Source organism: Pholcus phalangioides, unplaced genomic scaffold (assembly GCF_987345545.1).
Source record: "Pholcus phalangioides strain wild (caught in Gottingen) unplaced genomic scaffold, Ppha-v1.0 ptg000021l_1, whole genome shotgun sequence".
In the NCBI taxonomy this organism is placed as follows: domain Eukaryota; kingdom Metazoa; phylum Arthropoda; class Arachnida; order Araneae; family Pholcidae; genus Pholcus; species Pholcus phalangioides.
In genome coordinates this window covers 427,832-452,657 of record NW_028301614.1, presented here as the reverse complement: position 1 = coordinate 452,657, position 24,826 = coordinate 427,832, and the positions used below count along the sequence as shown (strand labels likewise).

The 24,826-nt window shown below is 36.7% G+C and overlaps 1 protein-coding gene across 2 annotated transcripts in view; it reads right to left on the bottom strand.

Moving 5' to 3' along the window:
* Window positions 1–18,893: 18,893 nt before the first annotated feature.
* The window catches only part of Zw (glucose-6-phosphate 1-dehydrogenase Zw), a 45,735-nt gene continuing 39,802 nt past the window's right edge, over window positions 18,894–24,826 (bottom strand). For both annotated transcript variants that reach the window (XM_089248909.1, XM_089248908.1), the window contains exons 10-11: window positions 24,630–24,799; window positions 18,894–21,185 (exon numbers count right to left, since the gene is read on the bottom strand). In XM_089248909.1, the coding sequence (XP_089105035.1) occupies window positions 21,095–21,185; window positions 24,630–24,799 (261 nt within the window). In that variant the 3' untranslated portion in view covers window positions 18,894–21,094. The remainder of the gene's footprint in view (window positions 21,186–24,629; window positions 24,800–24,826) is intronic.

The window sequence follows — 24,826 nt, the reverse complement described above, 5'->3', positions numbered from 1 at the left end:
GTTACAAGCCGTACTCGTTTTAACAAGCTTCATAGTAAAGCTTTCACTGCAGTAGAACTTGAAACAAGTTTCCAGTGTGAAAGTGTGATTGTAAATACTATCTTATCGCGAAAATCTGTTGTACCCTCTACTTTGTTTTGCACAAACAAAAACATCAAAGACAACCCTTTTCGCTGAACGCTGCTAGAACAGAAATTATTTTGGTGATAATCATCTTTTGGTATGTGTTACAGTAAATGCGATAAATTTAATAAATTATGTATGATAACCGAATTTATCACATTTACTGTAACATATGCATGGCTTGGTACTTACTGTCATATTGAATGTTGTATCACTGGATGAATTTCAACAAAATATATCCAGGATAGCCATTTAGCCTAGTTCTGACATTTTGACATTAAAAATGTTTTGTTTTCCTCATAAGGTCTTTAATTAATGTGTTTCCTGTAAGCGATTCTTATTATTGCAGCAGATATTTCGTGGGATTCACAGTTTAACTTGACCCACCCACCCCCCCCCCCCCCACAAGCTTTATCTACATAGTGATTGTAAATTCATGGGAGATAATTAAGGCGATAGTATTAAGAGGTGATATGATACACCTAAACAAGCATTTTTGACCGTAGAGTGTGCGGTCGAATCGCAATATGATAGGCGATAGAGAGTGTTTTTAGACAGTGCACAACAACACCTTACCAAAAGAAAATATATTTTTTTTCGACGTGTTTGCTGCAACATGTGCTGTCAACCATTCGATGGTGCAGCATATGCACCTTCGGATTGAATTGGAGTTTTGTTTTTTATTGATGCAAGGACCATCAAGGTTTTGCTGCTCCGAACAATGATAAAGCGGTGTAAGGACTCGTTGTAGAATTCGCATTACCCAGTTTGCACCATGAGAAGGTGCCCCTTCCGCATTATAATAACCTGCACCCACTAATGGTCGATTGCACTGATTGCAGCGAATCCGTCAGAAAAATATGATACAGTGGAACTTCGGTTAATGAGTTTAATTCGTTCCGCGAACGTGTTCGTTATTTGAATCAAACTCTCGTATAGAAAATAATGGAAACGCAGATAATTCGTTAAACAATTATTCATTCACATAAAAATGACTAATAAGAACGACATTTAATGAATAATACAATGCAATAGTAATTATAATATATACGTATAATACAATAATATATATAATGTAATAACGCCATAAAAAAAACATGCGATACGATAATATGTATACGAATTAACTTACTCTAAACAACGAGAGAGAAGAGGACTATCTCGTGTTGGACGATTTACTTAGGGTAAATTCACTGTTGTTTGCATTCTTATTCTTTTTGTGTGATTTTAAAAAGAACGTATCCAATGACACTTGCTTTTGCCCCCTTTTTAAAATTTCTCGGAGATGGGAAATTGCATTGTCGTTGGACAGATTTATTGCTTGCTTTACTGTGCTTCTATTTCATTGGTACTTTTCCACAGAATTTTGCACAGATTCCCACATTTTACACATCTCTCTAATCACATTTGAAAAGTGAGGGACTTCTTTCTCACTTTTCTCTTCCTCAGCAAAAGATACCCTCAATATACGCTCTTGCTGTTGCATGCAATGGAAGTCCACCAGTTCGTCTACGATTAACTCCTGGCCAAACAAAATTTATACAAAAAACGAGCGTACATACGCGCGATTGCAATGCGACATCTAGTTTCGTATCGTAAACAGACACGCTAAATTTTTCCATGAGGCACACTGACCGGAGACTGTGCGGGGGGGGGGGGCTGATATTACCACAATTCCATAGTACGTGCGTGCACGAAAGCGAAAAACCATCAGCTTAGTTGTGAAAACGTGACAATAAATAAACAAAGCGCAAAATGTTTGCTCGTGATACGAATCAATTTTTTTTTCAAAATTTTTGCCCGTTATGCGAATTGGTCGCTAACCGAACCGCTCGTTAACCGAAGTTCCACTCTATTTGTTTTTGGTAAAGTGTTATTGTGCTCTTTCTAAAAACACCCTCTACCACCTTTGCTATTACGATTCGACCACACATTCTATGACCAAAAATACTTGTTTAGGAGTCTTATATCACCTATTAAAGTTTGTCCCACGAATTTAGAATCACCCTGAATATTATTGTTTATGAAGTTTTCTTTTATTGTACAAATGCAGAAGGGCAAAAAAGCTACAGATAGAAAGCTTGTTTCGTCCCGATCTGACTCAAGTTCGACTGCGTACAATCTTGCAAATTTTATAGTGTGTACAAATCCTGCCACTTTTTTAGTCATCTCATTCAGAATGCGAAAAGGGAAAAAATGGAAAACTCATCAAAATCTGTAGAATACTTGCATTCATCTTGTATCCCTTCTGAAATTATCAACTTCTACAAAACTCGTACATTGCATGCAAGTTTTCACAAGAAATTGGATCTGATTTCTCGTACATTTAGGACAAAGTACCAGTTTTAAAGACATGCTTCTTGAGCAAGCAGAAAAATGTCAAAAAATGCAAAATAATGCCGATGTCATCATCATCATGGATCATGACTGGCTAGTTGAGTACTTCCAAAATTTCAGATGACATCGTAAACCTATGAGAACTCTCATATTCATGTCTCGAACATGGGTTTCTATTTATGGCCTTTTTTCCATTTTTATATACTCTGTATGTACACATTCCGTAGAGTTTATATTCAATCGATAGAAAGATGTACAATGTCACTGAACGTATCTTTCTTCTGTGTTAAAAATACTTCTCACGCTAAAGCCACATTAAAATTTATCTGTGTATATAAAACGGGTTTGTTTTTTTTTTCTTATTTCTTCTGGTTCATGTGGAGGGCACTAGAAAGCCGTAGAATAACATTAGGAACCGATGTTTTTCTACGTGTTTATCGATGTTTTTACTCCTTCCACGTACCAAACTTACGACGTTCGAACATTTCGAAGTTCGAGTGCTACTCTAGCTAAAAGTTGTGGCTTCAACTCCCCTTTCCCCTCCCCCCTCGTATAACTCAGCGTTAAGGCTGCCGAAATAGCGGCCATAAGGCTCTAGGATTCGGCGGAATAGCTCAGCATGCATACAACAACGACGGCCTCCATCCACTTCCGCCGAGGAAAACCGGAAACGCTGTAGCAGAAGTAGAGGAGATGGAAACGGCTGTATATAGCTCTTTCCATCAGGTGGAGGAGAAAACGTCTACCAGCACATCCAATATACCCGTAGATACACACACACACACGGAAAATCTCGAGTCCGCTGTCTTGTGTGAATTGCTGGTGTCGCTAACGGATGGTAATTTGTGTAAAGCTTCTGTGACAGAAATGGCGAAGTCTGAACCAAACGCACTCTTGCCTCTCTGTCCCTCTTGTACACACTTGACTTTTTTCCTTCCTTTACCCGTCTTTACTCTTCAAAGCACTTTGATCTCATTCTTGAAGGATCATTGGGGACTTCTTTCCTTACTCTCTCCAAGAATAATGTTTTCCTTGAGTTTTAGTAAATGGCTGAAAATACAATAGATATCAAAAGAAACAAAAGTTTAGGAAAGAGATTCGTTTTTTGGATTTCGATTGAATGAAGAAATGTGTAAGAATCTCTGTACAAGTTTGGGTCTAGTAAGGCAGATATTTTCTTAGCCATTTAAGTGGCCTTTGCGAGGTATCTCGTCTCGTTGAAAGTCTTTTATATTAGCATTGACACGCCCAGATATTTTTGCAAAGTTGATTTTTCTCAATGAAACACTTTTTCCTATACCCATTGGTTTGCACCTGCTGAAAATCTGAAGAAAGCTGACAGCATTAAAAAAATATATGACATTTTGAAGGAGCTTTAGTGATTTCTGCTACACCGCTTAAAAGGATAAGTCATTGGTTGTGTTCCACGGTATCAAAAGGTGTAAAATGTTTCATTGTGTTTCATTTGAAGTGACTCAACGGTACACGTAGCCTATCTATTATGTACGTGTGGCGAACTCTTGCACCTGCTTCTCGCTTGCATCTGCCTAGTTCAGCAAGCGACAAAAGATAAGGACACACACACACACTCTTTTAACTGTCTTGAGACCAGTCGGTCGCATGAACCAGCTCGTTATTATATTTAAAAATGTTTAATATTCCTGTGAAATAAATTGTATTAAATTTCAACTTCAAAGTACGCTATCAAATATGCGTCACATTAAACATATCCGTATTAAAGAAATATTCATGTTTGCTTTTGTTCTGTTACGGTACGGTATTATTAAAAGTCGAAACCTACCATGGATTTCGCAAGAAAAAGAGAAGTCAGGGCCCCTGAGTTTTGTTCGAAGGTATTGCTGTGGGTGAGAGACCGTTTGACGTTTTTTTTTTGTCGCTGAGGTATTGTATGAAACTTTCGCTATTGGTAAAAGATTGTTTGAACTTACTGTAGTATAAAAATTGTTTGAATTTACTGTAGTATAAAAATTGTTTGAATTTACTGTAGTATAAAGATTGTTTGAAGTTATTGTTGTCGGTACGGTATTATTGAAGTCATCGCTGAAAGTACAAAATTGTTTGTAGTCATCGTTATTAGTAAAAGATTGAATTTATGTTTTTGTGAGTTAGAGACTGTTTGAAAATGCTGATTGAAACTATCGCTACTGGTAGCATATTGTTTGAAGTTATTTCTGATGTTAGTAGATGGTTTGAAATTATCGCTATTGATAAAAGATTGTTTGAAATTATTATTTTCAGCATTGGTTTAGACTGCTTGAATTTATTGTTGTTAGTATGAGACTGTTTGTGTGTGTGAAGTTGTTGTCAGTAGGTCACCTGGTTAAAGTATCCATAATACCATTACAAAAAGAATCCTACATCTAAAAAGCATGCATGCATTACGTATGTATTTCTGTAGGAGGGTAACTAATTGCCTAAAGTGACCACACAGTAGTGCGAAGTCACTTGATTCTTTCAGACCAGATCATTCATTTTTTGGAATTTTTAACAGGTTTTTGCATTTTTTGACACTCAAAAAATGCATTAAAGACATGAATTTCAGCAAATGTTTATTGTTTCAAATGTTTTTCAATTTTTCAATTTTTTTGTGAAGAAATAGCAAACTTCGTTCAAATGTTTTTAGCCAAAATGGTACAGTGTATATTCATCTTATCCAACGATGATGTCACTCTCCGCTATCCATTCAATTACCCATACATCGATTCCCCGCAGGGGCAATTAAATTTTATCTTTTTCCAAAATCGCATCTCTTTCCTTTTCGCATCAGCCAGCTGTTAAAAATCTTTGCATATTCATCTTCAACATACAATTTTTTGCAGAATTTTAATGCTAAACATTATGTAATAAATCACACTTTTCCCAGAGGCACTTTCTTCTAGAAGTCATCTCTTAAACTCCCCCCCCCCCCACCCGCATACCGAAAGCTCAACTTTGAGTGCTGCCCTCTGATGAAAACCCACAAAGTTCCTATTCATCACATTTCTAACACGAAACTTGCACAATCCTTTAAGTCAGGGCATAACTCCCTGAGGTAAAAAAAAAAAAAATTCTGTGAGAAAAGCAACCCACGTATTTGTGGCACCAGGGTCTAAAAGGGTAAAGTGGCCAATTTTTAAACAGGCTGTGCTGTATTTAAAAACATTCCTTCCAAAAAAAAACATCGTTCAAAAATTATTTCTTCGAACATTGTACAAAAGAAAACATTGTAAGTGAGGGCATATGCCTTCCTTATGGCAAACCATGAGCACCATCTTTATCATATAATGGATTTAAGACATCAAAGAATGTTAAAAGCAGTCATCCGAAAGTCGCCCAGCAGTAAATAATAGCTCCTAATTTACTGCTTAGACCTTGGAAATGATAAAATAATGTAAATTCAGGGTTAAAAATACTAACAAAAATATGTTATGGTAAATTTCTCATTTAATGAATTCAATAAACGCAACCGCGTATTTAGACGTCCCCTTTTTATTTATTTAAAAAAAAAAAACCCTCAAATATCTGCATCCTAATCATTTCCATTCTCTCATAGAAAATAGTAGATCTTCACTCCCGTAACATTTTTATAAAATTACATCACGAAAAAATTTTGAAACATGAATTTTTACATTTAAAAAAAAAAGTGCATTGAATATAACATGGAAGAAAGGGAAGGGGAGGAATAATATAATTTCTTTTCCACCCTCGTCATGTTCTTTGTTCTCAATTTATTTTAAAAGTGCGCGATAAACAGTTCAAGGAGAAAAGTGGTTAAAAGTGTAGTTTCAGCAGCAGCAGCGTAAGAGAATTCTAATGGAAGAATGGAGGTTACTTGTACATGGTATGAATGTATGGAAGAGTACAGAAAAGTAGAAAGCATTAAAAAAAAAAAGAGAGAGATGCGTTGCCAGTTTCGTGCAAAAATAAAGTATAACAAAAAAAAGAACTTTTCTCCTATTCTTCCACCAACAACTCTTTATTTTTGCACGAAAATTGGTCGAGGTTCGCTTTTGCGAGGAACAGATGTTCAATTCCCACGAACTCTTAATGGGTTTAAGGCCCAAAACGTCCAAAACCCCGCAGTTTAGCGTCACGTAATAAATGTACTTTTTTTTTTTTTGAAGGGAGGGCGAAAGCATGTGAACTGATCGATTCGATCATCTCTCTCTCTCTCGTGGTTTGTTGTTGGTGTAAAGTACTGTACTATCTATCCACCCCTCCATCCTCCGGCACAAGTTCGACATCGAACTATATCAAGCGCTTTCCAAATGAACCCGAATGGCAGAAAAACACTGTTTCCCTTCCACTAATATCACTATTGAAGGCAAGAGGCGCGGCCTTTGAGGTTGATGATGAGAATGCGCATGCCTGTTACAATCCTTTTACTTTTTCCTTTTTTCTACCCCGAAATGTTGATCAGTTATTTATTTATCCATCCATCTGCCTGGAGAATCTTGTCGAAATTGGAAATAAGCTGTTGAAACAACCACGAGCATGGAAAAGAATTTCATTTTATGAAATGTGATTAAAAGATTCGAATGTTAAGCACCGGAAGATAGGAAAAGTTTAGTCATTGTTGAGAAATCTCTTCAGTCATAGTGCATAAAAGTTTTTCCAGGAGATACTGCTCAAAAATCGTAACTAATGAAAGAAATAATTTCAGAGTTGATAAAAATTTTAAAAAATCACGAATAAAATAATTACTTAATTGATGAAAATCCAGAGCTAAGGGAAGAAAAAATTCTGAAATTAATGAAAATTAGCAGAAATTAATGGAATAATAATTTTATATTTCCATTCTAAAAATTCAAAACCAACTGAAGAATTAATTCCAGAATCTATAAAAAATTCAAAGTAACCGAGAGAAATAATTCCAGAATTGATGAAAGTTGAGAATTAATGAAATTAATAGTGCTGCAATTGACGAAAATTCATAATTAATATAAGAAGTTATTTGAGAATTGGTGAAAACCTTCAATAATTTACCGTGAGTGCGGAGCCTCCGGTGTGACCACATCTTTCAAATACACCCTAAGGGCAGCTTTGACCTAGAGAGCAAGCGAGTAACTAATAGAGTAACCTATAGAGCGAAGAACCAGTGAGCGACTAAAATATTAACCAAAAAAAGTTTACTAGCATAAAGAGTGACGAAAAGAGTGAGAGACAGAGATGTATTTACAGAGGATGGTGGCTGAGCAGACCAGAAATGCCCAGTGTGGAAAAAGTGATCAAGAAATTTAGACTAGAATGGGAAGAAGGGAAAAATTTGTATATAATAGTTATATGGCCCCAAATAGCCCCATTTTTATATCATTGTGTAAAAATACCTTTTGGTCACAGTTTAGTAAAATGAGGACCAATGATTTATGCTTAAAATACAAAAATAAAACACCAGGCAGCTGTTTTAAAGCTAATATAGCCTCTTCGTAAGTGGAAATAGCCTGTTATTGTGCAGACCACTCACTGAAATAACCCGACCGAGGGAACCGAGAGACATCCAAGCTCTATCACACAATGTCATTTCAGCACGTTGTCCATGGAAACTCGGGTGCCTCCAAAGGAGATTTATTGAACATTAAAATTACATATCACTGGCAGCAATTGCAAGTTTTTATACATGGCCATAAGCAATCGTGCACGTCGCCAGTGAGTTCCAGCTAATATAATCAAATCAAAATGAAATGTGTCGAATAGAATCAATCACATGTATGAAATCAATTAAAAAATAATAAATCAATAAAAACAACCAGCAGTAAGTCAATATAAATCAATCCGACCACGAGCTTTGATTTCAGCGAGTGGCCTGCGCTATAACAGGCTATCTCCGCAGACGAAGGGCTATATTAGCCTTGAAACAGCTGTCTGGTATTATATTTTTTTTGTATTTTGAGCTATTATCGTAAAAGGTCCTCATCTTTCCACAGAATTTGTGTTGCCCGCAGGCGGCAAAACCATAAATGCGCCTCTGGTTTACAGAAATAAAAATATCTCATCAAAACGAAAAACATAAAAAAAATCGATTATAACAATATTTAAATTGAATTAAAACTCGAATGCACAATTACAGAGAAATGTATCAATAAAAATAGACAATTTTCTGGTTAAGGCGATAATAAGTAATGTATATATATACAGGCGAATCCCTTTTTAACGAATACCATTATAGCGAAAAATCTCGTTTTAACGAACACTTTTCTAATCACCCCAGATAAGTTTAAATGGAAACAATGCAAAAACTTGGAATTCCTTTATAACGAAATTTCATTATAACGAAGTGATTTCTCCGGTCTCTTCGAATTCGTTATAACGGAATTCGACTATATATATATATATCCACTAAAACAAACTTCAAATAAAAATATTCTAAAGATACGTTCAAAGTAGATATATTTTTTTGTTCCCAATCTTTTTCTTGTTTACATCCAGATACAACATGCAGTAACATGTTATATATGTAAAGAAAAAAAGGTAAAAAGTTGTCTTGATGAGTTTTGTGAAGGAGATGCGTATCTTTTGATCTTACGGCCTCTGGTTTGCATTTTAACACAGATTCGATACAACAGGCTATTTTCCACTGACGAAGGGGCTATATTATTAGCCTTGAAACAGTTGTCTGATGTTAAATTTTTGTATTCTGAACTAATATCGTTGGTTTTCATCTTCCCACAAAATTTTTGTAGCCCCACATGCGGCAAAGCCATAAATACGTGCGCCTCTGGTTTACATAAATAAAAATGTCTCATGAAAACGGAAACGAAAAAAATTCGATGGAACAATATTCTAAATTTCATTAAAATCGAATATACAATATGTTAATGAAAATAGAAAATTTTTTGGATAAGACGATAACAAGCGATGTGTTTTATATCACTCTCTAAAACAAACTTCAAACAAAAACATTCTAAAAATATACATTCGAAGTTAATATTTTTTGTTTCCAATCTCCTCTTGTTTACATCCAGATACAACATGCATTAACATGATATTATATATATATATGTAAAAAAAAATTTTAGAAGGAAATGCGTATCTTTTGATCTCACGGCCCCTGATTTGCATTGTAAATTAGGACATTTCTTATGTGAGGAAGTGATTCTTCACGTCTTTTTCTTTCTTATCCCTTTTTCATTTTTTTTCCCCCCGTTTTAACATACGCAAATATTCTTTCTTTTTTTTTAGCTCCAAGAAATATATCATCAACTTCCTCATTTTCAAAAATTTTAACTTATGCCTTTGAAAAAAGCTGGAAATTGAATTTTTTTTTGCGAGTATCTCTTTCTTTTTTATAAATCACTTTCATATGAATTTTTCTTCTTCTTACGTATGTATTCTTGTGATGTTGCAGTTGTATAAGACAAATAGGTTACGTACCAGAAAAAAACAAACACATATTTAAGAAATATGTAGAATTCATGATTAATTGATCGGAAAGGAAGTCATTGATTTTACAGTTACTTTTCTCATTGGAAAAAATTCTCAAAAATAATTCCTGGTGACGGTTTCTAATTTGGTCCACGGTCTTTTTACTGGTGGTCTACGGCTTAATTGTAAAGTTTAAAAAAAATGTATGGTAAGTTGAAAAATATCTTATATATAAATGTGAAAGCATGTCTGTATGTATGTATGTATGTTCTTTATACAAATCTACAGTTTTAGGCCGATCGTCGCCAAACAGGACCGGGATTGAACCGTAGGCTACTTTAAAAGTTCGTCAGAGCTGGGCAAATGCCCGAAATGGGCGAAAAACTGTCGGGCAACAATGGTTTTGGGGCCTCAACAATTACTTTCGGAACGTTTACTTTGGTTACCGTGGTTTCCAACAATGCGTTTCAGACGTGAATATATGCCTTTACAATGGTTTGCCACACCTTTAATTCTGTTATTATAACAGTTTATTCCTTTATAACGGTTTGTAACTTTTCCAATCCTCTTAGTAATTGAAGAAAACCCGGGAAGAGCGCCGGGTATTTCTGCTAGCCTATATACAGGGTATCCTGTAAGTACTAATGCGGCCTTTATCTCATCAACCGCCCATCGTAGAGGTATAGTTTCAATTTATTTGGCGATAGACCTGAGTTGTGCTCGAATTGAAATACTTAGCGCCCCTTAAAAAAGTAAACATAAATATATATTCATTTCTACGTTTCTTTAAATCTAGGTTTGTTTATTTCATGAGTCGTGCAGGAAGTCGCCATATTGGTTAACTTAGACACGGTTTGTATGTCTCTCAAAGAAAGAGGGAGATACGGGATCCAAAAGGCCTTATTGAAGAAAACCCGGGCAGCGCCGGGTATTATAGCTAGTATAATCTATATATATAAAATTGATTTTCTGTGTGTGTGTGTGTGTTCTCTATACAAATCTACAATTTTAGATCGATCGTCGCCAAATTTTGCATATATACCAAATGGGACCCGACTTGAACGATAGGCTACTTTAAAATTTCGTCAGACCAGGGCAAATGCCCCAAATGGGCAAAAAACCGTAGGGCAACAATGGTTTTTGGGCCTCAACAATCACTTTCCGAACGTTTACTTTGGTTACCGTGGTTCCCTAGCAATGCGTTTAAGACGTGTATATGCCTTTACAATGGTTTGTCGTTTCTTTAATGCTGTACGTATATGTATAATATTTATGCCTTTATAATGGTTTGCCACTTTATTCAATCCTCCCAGTAATGAGAGCTTTTTGAATAGACACCATCATCAGCATCACTTTGAGGGTAAGGCAAAGGATGATGCCCCATAGAAATCAGTGTTAAAAGTGCCGATTTTACTGTAGAAATGCTGAAATTTTGTGGAGTTTTCTGTCACATACATAATTTTAAAAATTGTATTGAATTCTAGATTTCTGAAATATTGAGTTCGATTAGAGATATACGAAGCCCAGGAGATCAAATATGAAGTAATTAGCGGGACCTACTTTTGAGTTGGACATCCATGCAATAACATTGATTTCAACTTTTTATTTATATCTTCTCAAGCATGAAAATTAATGTCTCCGTATTGTCTTTTGATATTCAACTGCATAAATTCATAGTTTAGGATGTTTTGAAATTAATTATGGGCCCGTAAAGTACATCGAAGAAATTCCACAGCTTCAATTAAGCATTTTTGAAAGCTGAAACAGGCAGATGGAGAACTTAAAGTTCGGGGGGGGGGGGGATCGAAATACCTAGAGCCCCTTAAAAAAGAAAAAAATATATATTCGTTTCTATGTTCCTTTAAATCTAGATTTGTTCATTTCATGAAGTCGCGCAGGAAGTCGCCATATTGGTTAACTTAGACACGGTTTGCATGTCCCTCAAAGAAAGAGGGAGATATCACGTGATCCAAACAGCCTCATGGAAGAAAACCCGGGCAACGCCTGGTATTATAGCTAGTATATAAATAAATTACTTGAGCGAAAAGTTTTAATTAAATTCACACGCAAAAGCACTGTTGCAAAGTAGGTGGACTGCAGTAATAATTTTGTTACGATTTGACAAAAATTGCTCTTTTAGTGATATATCTCGATAGGAGTGTAAAACGTTGTTTTAGTTCCTTTGCAGTCCAGTAGATGGCATTGCTATCGCATCACATATACTAATGCTGGATGAAGTACTCCATTGTTCGAGTTCATTGTGATGTCGCAAGGCGTGTGCGCGTGTGTGTGTGGAATAAAAAAGGTTGGGAAACTATGGTTTATATAAACTATAGTCACACTATTTTTTGATAAGCGATCGACACAGATTGGTTAAATTCAGGTTTTTAACATTGTGACTACAGTTTAAACCATGTCGGTGAATACCGCCCTTAGTGATGTGGAAATGAGCCACTTAGTTCATTTTTAAAAAATCAGGTTTAAGGTCGCAGGCCACAATTGGGCCGCGGACCATGAGTTGAGCGTGTAGGTATTATGCAATAAATGGCAATTTTTCCCCAGGGTTACCAGCTACCGATCTCACAAATCATAGATATCACCATGCATCCACAACAACACAAACCACGCATTTCAATCGGCACAAATCATTTCACGTTTGGACCCATCATCAACAGACGTGCAAAAATCCGAGAAGAGCATCCTTACACTACAATCGCGGTATCGGATTACACACGAGGCATAATAATATCATCTGTACAAGATGCAGATGGTACCGAAAAAGGGTAAACAAGAAAGGAATTATCTCCATAGAAATAAATGAAGAGCCGCCCATTGCTTTTCCTTTGTATATTGGGCCGCCGCAGCCGCTTCCGTAAGGAACGGGAATAAAAACGTCACTACGGCACATACTAAATTTTGATTAGGCTTCCTCAAATAAAAGCACCTGTGACAGGTTAACGCATTGCGGGCCATATTCTCAGTGCACACAGTACCCTTCCTTATACTTTTCTTTTTCCCCACGGTATGTGGGTAGAGCCTTCTCCTTAATCCTTTCATGCCGTTTATTGCCTTTATTGCCTTGCTCCCACACCATTTTTATTGCCAATAAGAAACAAGGAGAGATGTTTTTTCTCTCTCAATGTCTTTCGCCTATATCTCCTGTAGTATTAATCTTATGAAAGCGTTGCGTTCGAAAACACTTGGAAATTGCTCTGTGCAGGCGTTGTTGTTTTTTTGTGGGGCGGAAGGGACGAAGTGTGATTCGTCTGGTCGGTGCATTCATTTTGATCCCTCTCTCGGGGATTTTCGTCTTTGATGGATCCCCTCGGTATGAGGAGGGATTTGTTTTCTGTAACGTCTCCCCTTGATGTTCGGTTTAGTTACACCGAATTTCATTCGTAGTTACATTCGCGCGAAAAAGCCTTCTAAATCGTTCTCGAACAATGATTTCATTCCACCAATCGGTGTTCTCACCTTTTGAAACCCGAACGATCGCCCGTTAACACCGATGTTGAGAATGTCTTGCATTGGAAAATTCTTGCATATTTATATCAAAGATTTTTGTGGGGAGAGTTTCATAATAGCTGTTGGAAAATTTGGCGTAATGTCTTGATTTTTCACGAAAATATGTTTGAGCCATGGCCCGCTAGCCAAATGTGGACCTCGGAGTCATCTCTGATGTGTCTCCCAGACAAATACACAAACCACTCATGTGGCCCACGGAAGATCGTCGCCTGTCGCACATTTGCAGATTACGTCAGTGGCTCATGGCCAGATCATTCGAACTACAAACGGCCAGGACCGTCTTAAGAGCATCATGGGCCACCGGGCCAAGTTGCTTTTTTTCTGAAGCCCTACCTATTAAATTTATAGAAAATTTCAACTGGGTCTAATTTTTGGGAGGCCCTCTTCTCTTGAGGCCCTGGTGGGCTTATGCGTTAAGACGGCGCGTATCCAGAATCACTTTAGCGACCCCCAAGCACATTTCCGAATCACTTGAGTGGCCCGTGACACATTTACAGTTTATTTGAAAGCCTGCAACACATTTACAGTTCACTTGATTGGCCCGCGCTAAATTTACAATTCACTTGATTGGCCCGCGCTAAATTTACAATTCACTTGATTGGCCCGCGCTAAATTTACAATTCACTTGATTGGCCCGCGCTAAATTTACAATTCACTTGATTGGCCCGCGCTAAATTTACAATTCACTTGATTGGCCCGCGCTAAATTTACAATTCACTTGATTGGCCCGCGCTAAATTTACAATTCACTTTAGTGGCCCGCGACACACTTACATTTCACTTTGGCCCGCGACAAACTTACATTTCACTTTGGCCCGTGACGCACTTACATTTCACTTTGGCCCGCGACACACATTTCACTTGAGTAATCCGCGACACATTCACTGTTCACATGATTGGCCCGCGGTAAATTTACAATTTACTTGAGTGACCCGCGACACACTAACAGTTCACTTTAGTGGCCTGCAACACATTCACAGTTCATTTGATTTGTCCTCGGCACATTTACTGTTCACTTGAGTGGCCCGCGACACATTTACAGTTCACTTGAGGGCCTGCAACACATTAACAGTTCACTTGATTGGCCCGCGGTAAATTTACAATTCACTTGAGTGGCCCGCGACACACTTACAGTTCACTTGATTCTTCCTCGGCCCATTTACAGTTCACTTGATTCTTCCTCGGCCCATTTACAGTTCACTTGATTCTTCCTCGGCCCATTTACAGTTCACTTGATTCTTCCTCGGCCCATTTACAGTTCACTTGATTCTTCCTCGGCCCATTTACAGTTCCCTTGAATGGCCCGCGACACGTTTACAGTTCACTTAGGCAGACACGGAAGTTTTTGATCACTTAAGTGGCTCTTGACACATTTCCAGATCATGTGAGATCGTCACTTAAATACCTGCGACATATTTCTAAGCCATTCAAATGGCCTGCGTCATCCTTTCAGATCACCCCGAGTGACTCTCAGCACATTTCCAGATGATTCAAGTAGCCTACAGTACATTTTCCGATCATTTGAGTGGCTTGAGGTGCATTTCCAGATAACTAAAGTGGCCCGCTTAATGTTTCTAAACCAATAAAGTGTCCCGCACTCTAAAAAAAGGTTGAGCACCCTTTAATCTAGTTCTTTTGAGAGAAGAATCTCAATTATCTTGAAGTTCCGAGCATAAAATTTCTAATGATTGTAGATGCCCGTGTCAGTAAGAAATCCTTGCCTGTAATCCTTTCTCGTGCTCCTTAATCTTTTCTCACACATGGCCCCCGTTTCATCCAGGTCTACAACTAGGATTCAGACAGTTTCTACTTACTGAATTGATTTTTTGAGTGAATTTATAGTGAACAAAAATTTTATAAATACTATCGATCCCTATAGCAAAGCCTCCTAGATACTACTGGAAGTACATCTAGGAGGCTTTATCCTTAGGTGAGTTTCCTTATTGCGGGAATTTCTATGTAGGGCCGTTTCAATATTAACATCCACCTGAAAAAGTGATGTTCTGATGATCCATATTTTTAGCCGTAAGAGTAACAGATTACATACTAACACCCTCGCTCTCGCAAATCCTAATATCACATTTCATCCCATACGCTATAGACATGAAGCTCCCGGGCCATGCCCAGATGGACCGATGGTTAAAGATTTCCTTGGATCTATGAACAGTTCTGCTGCATTCTGAAATTAGTTTCCCAACCATATTCCACTTTAAAGCTTGATGTCTTCACAGTGGCATCGGAGCCGGAGTTGCTGCAAGTGCTTGAACTCTCACAGTAATTTGTGACAATGATGTATGAGCAACCTAGGATTGTTGTTCAGAAATCAAAGTTTCCTACATGAAGTTCAAAACGAGCACCCCCAGGTTCAGAACACTTTCGACGTCCCTGTTTCTTGACATATGCAATTTTTTCGCAGCTGCCCGTGGCCTCCCTCAACTACCTGTCAGGACTCTTCCTCTACTTGGTTTTCAAACATGCCCTCCCCCGCACTTAAATATATTCCAGGACAACAACTAGGGGTGAGCAGTCGGGGCTGATACCCCGAATGCCGTCCCAGTGGGGGCGAAAATGTCTCCGTTTAATCTCTCTAACAGGGAGAGCGCCAAAATGCGTGCTTGCCTCGGCTGACCAAGCACCTAGTTGCAGCCCTGGCCACAGGTTAAGAACCATTGGTGACTGGTTTTGTACTGTACCAAAGGAACATTCTGAATTCCAAAACAGTACACATCCTGGTTCTTTTAACCCCTTTACGATCACGGACGTAATATCAAGTCCAAATGACAGTGGAATAAATCAAATACTAATTAAAACTAATTACTAAAATAATATAACTAATTACTTCAAATACTAATTCAAACAAGTTCTCTGAGCCATTTTGATTGGTCAGAGTAATGGTTCTCAAGGGGCCCATACAACCTGCTAGGGGCTTTAGCATATTTTACTAGGGCTACGAATGTAAGTGAATCTGCAAGTGCAAGCGGAGATAAGGCGTACAAGAAGCTGTGAAGGAAAATGTGAAATCAATGAATGAATGAATGAAAATATGAAATCAGTCTGAGAGAAAATCAAAAATCAATCTTTTCAGCAACTGGTAAACCGTAAAATATGAAACACAGTAACTGTGAATTTATGAGTGTTTTGAAGCTGACCCTTAATGATGTAGAGGTCTGTTTCGTGCATCATCATCTGGCTTGGGTATGATAGACGACCCATTTGCTGTGAATACTGCAGATTTTACGTTTTTTTCAATAAAGTGCATATGGATTTCTCCACAGTAACATGGTAGCAAAAACAACTTTCAATGTAGACAACTCGTTTTTGAATGAACATTAAAAAAGAGTGTATCCACAGATCTGAGATAAATCAAAATTATTTTATATTCTAAAAGCAAGAAGAATCGGATGAGTTCGTGTGAATAACTTGCCCAACAAAACATGAAATCATCATTTCATGGAGGAAAAAAATCTTTTTTTCTCCAGTTATCCTCCGTAACTATATAAGCTGACACCTTTCTACCAGTAGGACCCATGGTCCACACATGTGTGAGGCAGGGCGGTCTTAACGCGTGGGCCCAACCCGGTGAAGATGCTCAGAAAAACGAGACGTACGTCATTCTTGCAACGAATGCTCTTAAGACGGCTCTGGCGTAAGGCTGATGCCACACTTTTCACATCACTGATCGTATTTTCGACGAATATCCTAGAGAGGACCTCTAACCATTAGTTCAGAGAGAACAGATGATAAAATATTCTATAAAACATTATTCAACCATAGGACCCACAATGTAGTAAATCGCTCCTGAAATCACTATTCTCTCATTTGGGGACGGCTCGAAAAACATCTCTACCCGTGCGGCACGTATTTTCGCTGAGCCCTGACTACGATATTTTCGCCCTTTCAACTCGGATTTGGTGTCCTCCTAAAGCGGTGTCCCGGGTGGCCGGATGGCCCTAGAGTCGCCTCTGTTCTCATTAACTACCACTTTGTTATCGGTGATTGGAAGGTTTAAAATGTTAACCACGTTCTTAGTTTAAAGATGTATATTTTTTGTACTTTTTATAATTGGGCCGCTTTTTCCGAGAGAAAAAAAAGGAAAGCATCTGCTTTTTTTTTTATGATTGCGGTGCCCTTGAAAATGGGATAAAAACATTTCTGAACATTATGGGCAACAGATCTATCAGACCACAACATAAAAGAGCCCTGAGGATTTATATATTTCCCGAAACAAAAGATTACAACGCAATTCTAATCTTCACAAAGAAAAAAAATTAAGGGATTTTTAAATTCAGAATATCTATATATCTTCCTGAAATAGGGACCAACATGGCCCCTAGTCTGTGGAATCGGTCACGGGTCCTTCTGTAATGAATTTATAGCATGAAAAACAAAAAGTGATAGTAATTGTCCCGGAACCACCCTTGTGGAGGCCATGGTTACCATGAAAACTGAGAAAAAGGAGGACTCCTGCGTGCACCTTCAATGACTTCACTTTTTCCAATTTCCACAACAGATGGCGTTACTGTTCTGACCTGTAAAACTGCCCAAAACAATTTCTTCCAACTTGAGAGGTTAACTTTAAAAGGAGGGAAAAACGAAAAAAAAATTCCGGGAATTTGGACGGCTATTGGCCAATGTATTTCGAAAAAAAACCCCACAAAAACTCATGTGAGAAGAGATATATATGCTTACATGGGAAAAAAAAATTTCAGAAACCTGGGCCAAAATTTGGCCACTTTTTCCGGTCATTTTCTAACATTTCAATGAGGGGGTGAAGACACACCTTCCCCCCCCCCCCCGCTACGGCCTTGCTGTAGGATATTTTCATAGGAAATAAACCTCATAACAGTAACAACTAAGAACTAAAATAATTGTACGTTATTCTGCTAGAGCCCCCCTTCCTTAAGAACATAGAGGTATTCTCTTAAGCTTCAATGACTTTTTGTGTCAATAAGACTGACCAGGTACACCCTTTATATAATCAGCGTGCGCGCACACACACAAAAACTAATTTTCTCATCTAAGCTCCATGGGCGGATTGTTGTCCCCCCCCCCCCCCCCCGCGTCAAAAGAGGAGCGGACTGATCTAATGTATATGAGTGTATATAAATTAAGATCATGCCCCAGACTTTCTATCTAGCTACAAAGTCTATTTCTGCCTATACCAAGCTTGTGGACCCCTGGACTATTGCTAAGGCAATTCTATTTCCTTAGATATAGTTGAAAATTTGATTTTGATGAAATAATCGTTCAACATATCAAACTTGAGACCAACCATACAGTCTGGTGCATCAATAAATATATAATTTAAACTCCTTACTGACAAATTTCGGCAACAATAACCTGTAATTATAGCTGGTGGCAATATAAGGATGATGTAGTGTGGTATATGATATGCTAAATGAGCTTTTATGAGTTAATGGGTTATAATAGAAAATTTTCAGAGGATTTTTGTTCATGTAATGAAGCATTTTATTTGCATGTAAATAAAAAAAAATAAAGGCGCAGTAAATATCTTCACAATGCATCACACACGTTTCCAAAAAAATATACAATAAGCAATAAATTTTATTAACAGCGAACATCTAAAAATATGAAATTTTTTCTCAGTACATATATATAAAAAAAATTGAAATATTTTTTTCATTATTTAAATACGGAATTCCTTTCTTATATACAACTTGAAATACAACCTTCAACAAAATTTATAGAAGTTTCTCAGGAATTATTTTAATACACAGACAGAAATAGCTTATATACAGAATAGCTCCGAGTAAACTTCTGAGCATTTTCTGAAAATATAGTCCATTGTATTGCATCCGTCCTTGCGCGTGTGTGTATTCATATAAATAATTGTTGTGGCTGCTGTCCTAATTTATAAATGTTGAAGAGATTATAACAAGTTGAGATGAATAAAACTAATATGAATGTTTCATGAAAAATTGTGCCCATGTACATAAATTTTGTTCACGCCTCCAGTGATGGAAGGCATTGTTATTTTCTTAGACCAATAAATGGTTCCCCGGGACAATGTGCTTACATTATCCGGGGTGTAACAGAACATGGGGGTTCTCGATTCCTATCACTATCATAAAAAATTGTAACTGTTACAGCATAAAAAATGTTCTTACAGTATAAACAAAAGGAGGAAGTATAGGAATGCCGAAACTACAAAAAAAAACAATTTTTTTTAAATGGAACGAACATCAGAAAACTAGAAAAAACTAAGTTCTCCTTCCACAACAATAAATAAAACATAGCCACAGAAGAAGTTTCAAACACAATACAGTATATTCAAACTATAAAAACTATAAAAAGTTTTCCCTGATAAATTTATTGTTGAAAAAACACATTGTCGAACCCCACGTACAAAAAATTTAACAAAACAAAAAGTTGTGCCCTGCCAAAGGATTCTCCTGTTTTTTTTTATTTAACATTGTTTTGTGAAAAAAATTCATTTATCAATTCTTTTTTTATTACTTCGCTTTAAACTCCGAAAAAAAGTAAAGGGGAAAGAATAAAATGTCTTTTTGATCATTATTTCACGGACCAAATTTCAAAAATATGCTGAAAATTTATCAAAAGAAAAGCTATTAAAGAAAACAAAACGTCATTTACACATACAACATCTATAGTGTTTTACATCACCAAATAACAAATGTCTTGTAAAGTAATGCAAGATTTTGAGTGCGCTTAAATTAATTGTTCTAGATAGGTAGCATACACATATTTCAATTAATCGAAGTGCCACAATACAGGAATCAGAGTTGAATAATATTTTGGCATCGTGTAATGAAGTATATTACTCAATGAATGCCAATCGCCTTATATAGTGATCTGGTTTTAGTTTTCATACGAGTTATATCCTGTACGTGTGAAAATACACAGACAATTCTACTGCAAAAATCCATTGCATTTTCTTTCTCAAAATAATACGTCTGAACATATTCAAGTTTCCCACAACCTTGACAAAACTTTTTATTTTTTTAATCATGACACTCCCATGCAATGATGCATCAAGATTAACCACGATATAGGGGACTTCATACTATTGAGCTGTTCATCTAATGGGAGAAAAATATATATGTTCAATCCTGCATTACCTCTGGGACACCTTACAGTTCATATGATTTTCTATATTTGTATATCAAAGCATCTATCCACACAACACATAGTTAAACAGCCAGTTGATAACAGCAAAATAAAACAATGTGTACAGAAAAGTTTCATAACATCAATAAAATGACACTTTGAACTCTAAAACTGTTCAACAAACATACTTAAACAGATTTTCCAACAGATAACAAATTTTAATGGGTTATTCCCTAATCAACAACGGTGGAATGCACAAACAATTTTCTAATCTTTTTTTCACAGGTAATCAATCAAGACTTACGAAAACTACAACACATAAAATAAACATTTTTTTTATACAATATAAACTGTAGAAAAACTGGGGGAGGGGGGCGTGCAATAATAAAATTTGTATAAGGTATTTTTTAAACCTGAACATTTGTCATAAATAAGGCTCTTCATTCACGTCATGTCTAGTTTTTCCTCATTAAAAGATGAAGAAATTTAATACAAAAAAAACAGTTTTCAATATGTTTGATCATAAAAACGTGGATCATAACCAGTAGATTCGTAAATCATTTTCATGGACTCCGAGCTTGTTTCTCTTCTTTCTGAGTAGTGTGTTTAAGTAAATTCTCAGCAGGACATACAGTACATGTTTCAGAGAAATTATCCATTTACATACGAGCAGGATTGACCCACTTATATGTCCCATAAAATTTGAATCCATAATTTTCTGAGAGCTTATCAGCTTCTTCTGGTCCTCGGCTGTAAAATAAAAAAAATAATTTTAATAATAATAGGATATAAAAATTTCTCACGATAATGTAAAACCACGAGTACGGTAGAACTTATGATTTATCCCTCAATAATCCGGATCTTGCCCAGATACAGCATTAATATATTCTGTTGGGTGTTGATACTATTTGTAGAATAAGTTTTTGGGCATTTCCTTTGTTCTAATTTTGACACCTTGGGCAGAGTATAAGATTCCAATTTATGATGCATTTGGCTAAGGCAGTGAATAAGAGGGTGGGGAAAGTTGTTCTTCATGATAGTTTATCCTATCCCCCCCCCCCTCCCCGATAACAGCATGGGATTTTGGCAGACACCAGGTGATGCGTGAAGGTTCACTGCTTTACTTATTCACTTTGTAATTTACTTTTCATTAGCTGCAGATAAAATAAACTAAATACATCAACATATATTTTAAGAATACTTTGTTGTACGCAAATCTTACAATATTGCACTATTTCTCAACCTTTCTGAACCAAAGAGCCGGTGAAACATCTTTTAAACAATTCATGGAGAACCATTGTAGCATGTGAATATTTCTAATATCTGTGACATACAATTAACTGATTTTCATAATGTCAGAAAATAATTTTTAAAGTCTGCCTGCAGACTACCTGCCCTCTTTGTTGACCACAAATTGAAAAACACAGCAACATGATATATAATTTATGATATCCCTATTTGCTGTACGAGACAATCTCCTAATTTTTCATTACAATTTATTTGCCTAATCATTGTCATTCATTCATATTCAATGCAATATTCCAATATAAAATACCCAACTGATTCTATGTGTAAAGTTTCAATCTCTGTCAGTAATTTAAATTTTCTTTCATCTGTCTGATCCTCGGTCCAAATTAGTTAAAAACGCTCTTATATGTCAAAATACTTTGAAGATCCATCAATTCAAACACTCGTCATATTTATTACAGAATATGTTAGTTTCGAATAAATATCAAGTGATTATGTACAGGGTGTCCTGTAAGCCTTAGTTTGGCCTTTATCTCATCAACTGTTCATTGTAGAGGTATGGCTGTAATTTAAAAATACTCAAAATGTGTTCAAAAATTATCAATTTTGAGAGTGAAAATACACTATCATTAAATAAAATAAAGTTTTATACATGTTCCTCCTGTTCTCTCACTTCCAATTAGAACGATGTTGTTTGTCTATTGAAGCCAACCAAAAGAATTCAATGTTTCTAAGTTCAATTTTTGCTGAGATATTTGAATTGAAAAATTGGAGAAAATCTAGAAGGGGAAAAAAATAACATAAATAACGGAAAGAAGTGTTTGTCCATAAGTGTTTGTCCAACTTTTCTCCAATTTTCTAATTTAAATATCTCAGTGAATGTTGCACTTTGAAACATGGAACTTTTTTTTGTTAGTTTTCTAATTGGAAGTAAGAGGACAGGTGACTGTAGAAATTGAGGTACAGTAATTCTTGAACACATTTTGAGTATTTTTTAAAATTAAATTAGAGCCACACTCCTACGATTTATTACCTGGTGCTAAACCACCACAATGTGCGAATTCAATGGGATTCTCCTAAAATATTTATTTTATTATATATTTGCAACAGTCTTGAAGCGGAAGGTGTATAGGCTTTTTTTTTTTTGATTGAAAACACTGTAAGTGGTCCTACTTAGCTCAACATGATGGGGGGATGGTTATTTCCGCAATTGAACAAGGGTTCCACCAATTTCATTTTTCAGCAGAATGGGGCTCCACCACATTGGCACAGAGAAGTTTGTTGCTTCCTGGACAATGAAATTTCTGGACAATGGATTTTCTAATGTGGTGATTATGACTTGGTCATTTTCAGGTAGCCTTCAGGTTTCCTGATCTTACTGTTTGTGACTTTTTCCTGGGGGTTTAATTAAAAGATGCTGTGTATGTGCCTCTACCGCCACCTACGTTGAATGAGCTCAAGAACAGAATTACCACCGCTTTTATGAACATCAATACAGACATGATGAACTGTATCCAAGATGAATTAGACTACCATATAGATGTGTGGCACATAAAGAAAAAGGACACATAGAACATTTATTAGTAGGAAGAAACTTGAAATGTCTTCGCAGTTTACAAGATATTATTTATTTTGTCGTCATTTGTCATTTTTGAGGTACATTACTTTGACATCTGTTGATTATTTTTGAATGACCCTGTAGATTGAAACATGGTGGAGGAAAATGTTTTTGGCCTTTATTTCAAGGAGTATGAAGAGAAAGGGCATAAAATGCTAAATAACTACATTTTCACATGGATTGAATTGTCCTTTGAGTTAGCTTTGAAGGCATTTTGTAGATGGACATCTACATCATGGATGAGAGCTAAGTTATATGATAAAAGAGATTTAAAGAGCCATATGACCTTGCAGGAAAAACAATATTAAAGAAAATCAGGAGCCAAAGTCTATTTACCATACATCTGGAAGGTCACCGATTGAATTGGTAGAGTTCTCGAAAAGTTCAGCATCAAGCCCATTTTCAAACCCACCAGAAACTTAGTGCAACTGCTATGCTCTGCAAAAGATCCGAGAAACCCGCTTTGCATGGCATGTATTTACCAGTTTCCATGCTCATGTGGAAAAGTATACATAGGAACAACATAAAGAAGTACTGCTACAAGAATAAAGGAATACTTGAGAAGCTACTGTCTGGGAAAAAAAGAAAGTTCAGCCATTACAGAACATGTGGAACAGGTCACAAAATTAAATTTTAAAACACTGAGGTAATATCATCCGAAGTGCAGTACCATGCTCGTCTACATAGAGAAACCATTGAAATATTCAAGCACCACAATAAAAATCAAATGGACAAGACGATGAAGGTGCATCCCACTTAGGTCCCATTACTTCAGCAGTGCAGAGATGTGTCCCCAACGAGAGAAATAGAGAAAATGACTTCAACAACCAATCACCAAACACAGCCAATCAGTGCATGACACATCCACACAAGCCAACAAATGCAATTCTTCTGCGACCAATCAAGCCTCAGAAGTTTATATAGAGAACAAGTCTATGGGACTTGATGTACGAAGCCTTTCTTACTTGTCACGGGCACCTACGTTCGTTTAACCTCAGAAGATACCTGCCACAGATGTGGATTAAACGTTAGGAAGAAAATCCCTTAGACTAATGGTTCTCATCCTTTTCAGTGTGTAATTTCTATGGCGGAGCCCTGTTTAACTCGAGGAGCCCTTTTTAGTATATTTATATGGTGGTACTCTTTAGGCCTCATTTTTTGTTTATCAAATTTATTAATTTATTATATTATCCTTGAGTGGCTGCGGAGCCCCTCGGAAGTACACACAGTTCCCCAAGGGCTCTGCGAAGCACCGGTTGCGAACCGCTGTCTTAGACCATGGCCCGATAGTCTGGAAACCACTTGTAAGTTACTTGATATATAGTTACCTTCCATATTTATATGGCAATGGTTTGACCTTTTCCTTTTCTATTTGATGCAGTAGCGGGGTGAAAACTCTCCAAGCTTCTTTTAGTTCATCACTGCGAACAAAATGCATCTGGCTTCCACAGAAAACATCAAGTATGAGCCGCTCATATGCATCAGGCATAACCAGATTCTAAAAATATTGTAATTTAATCACATT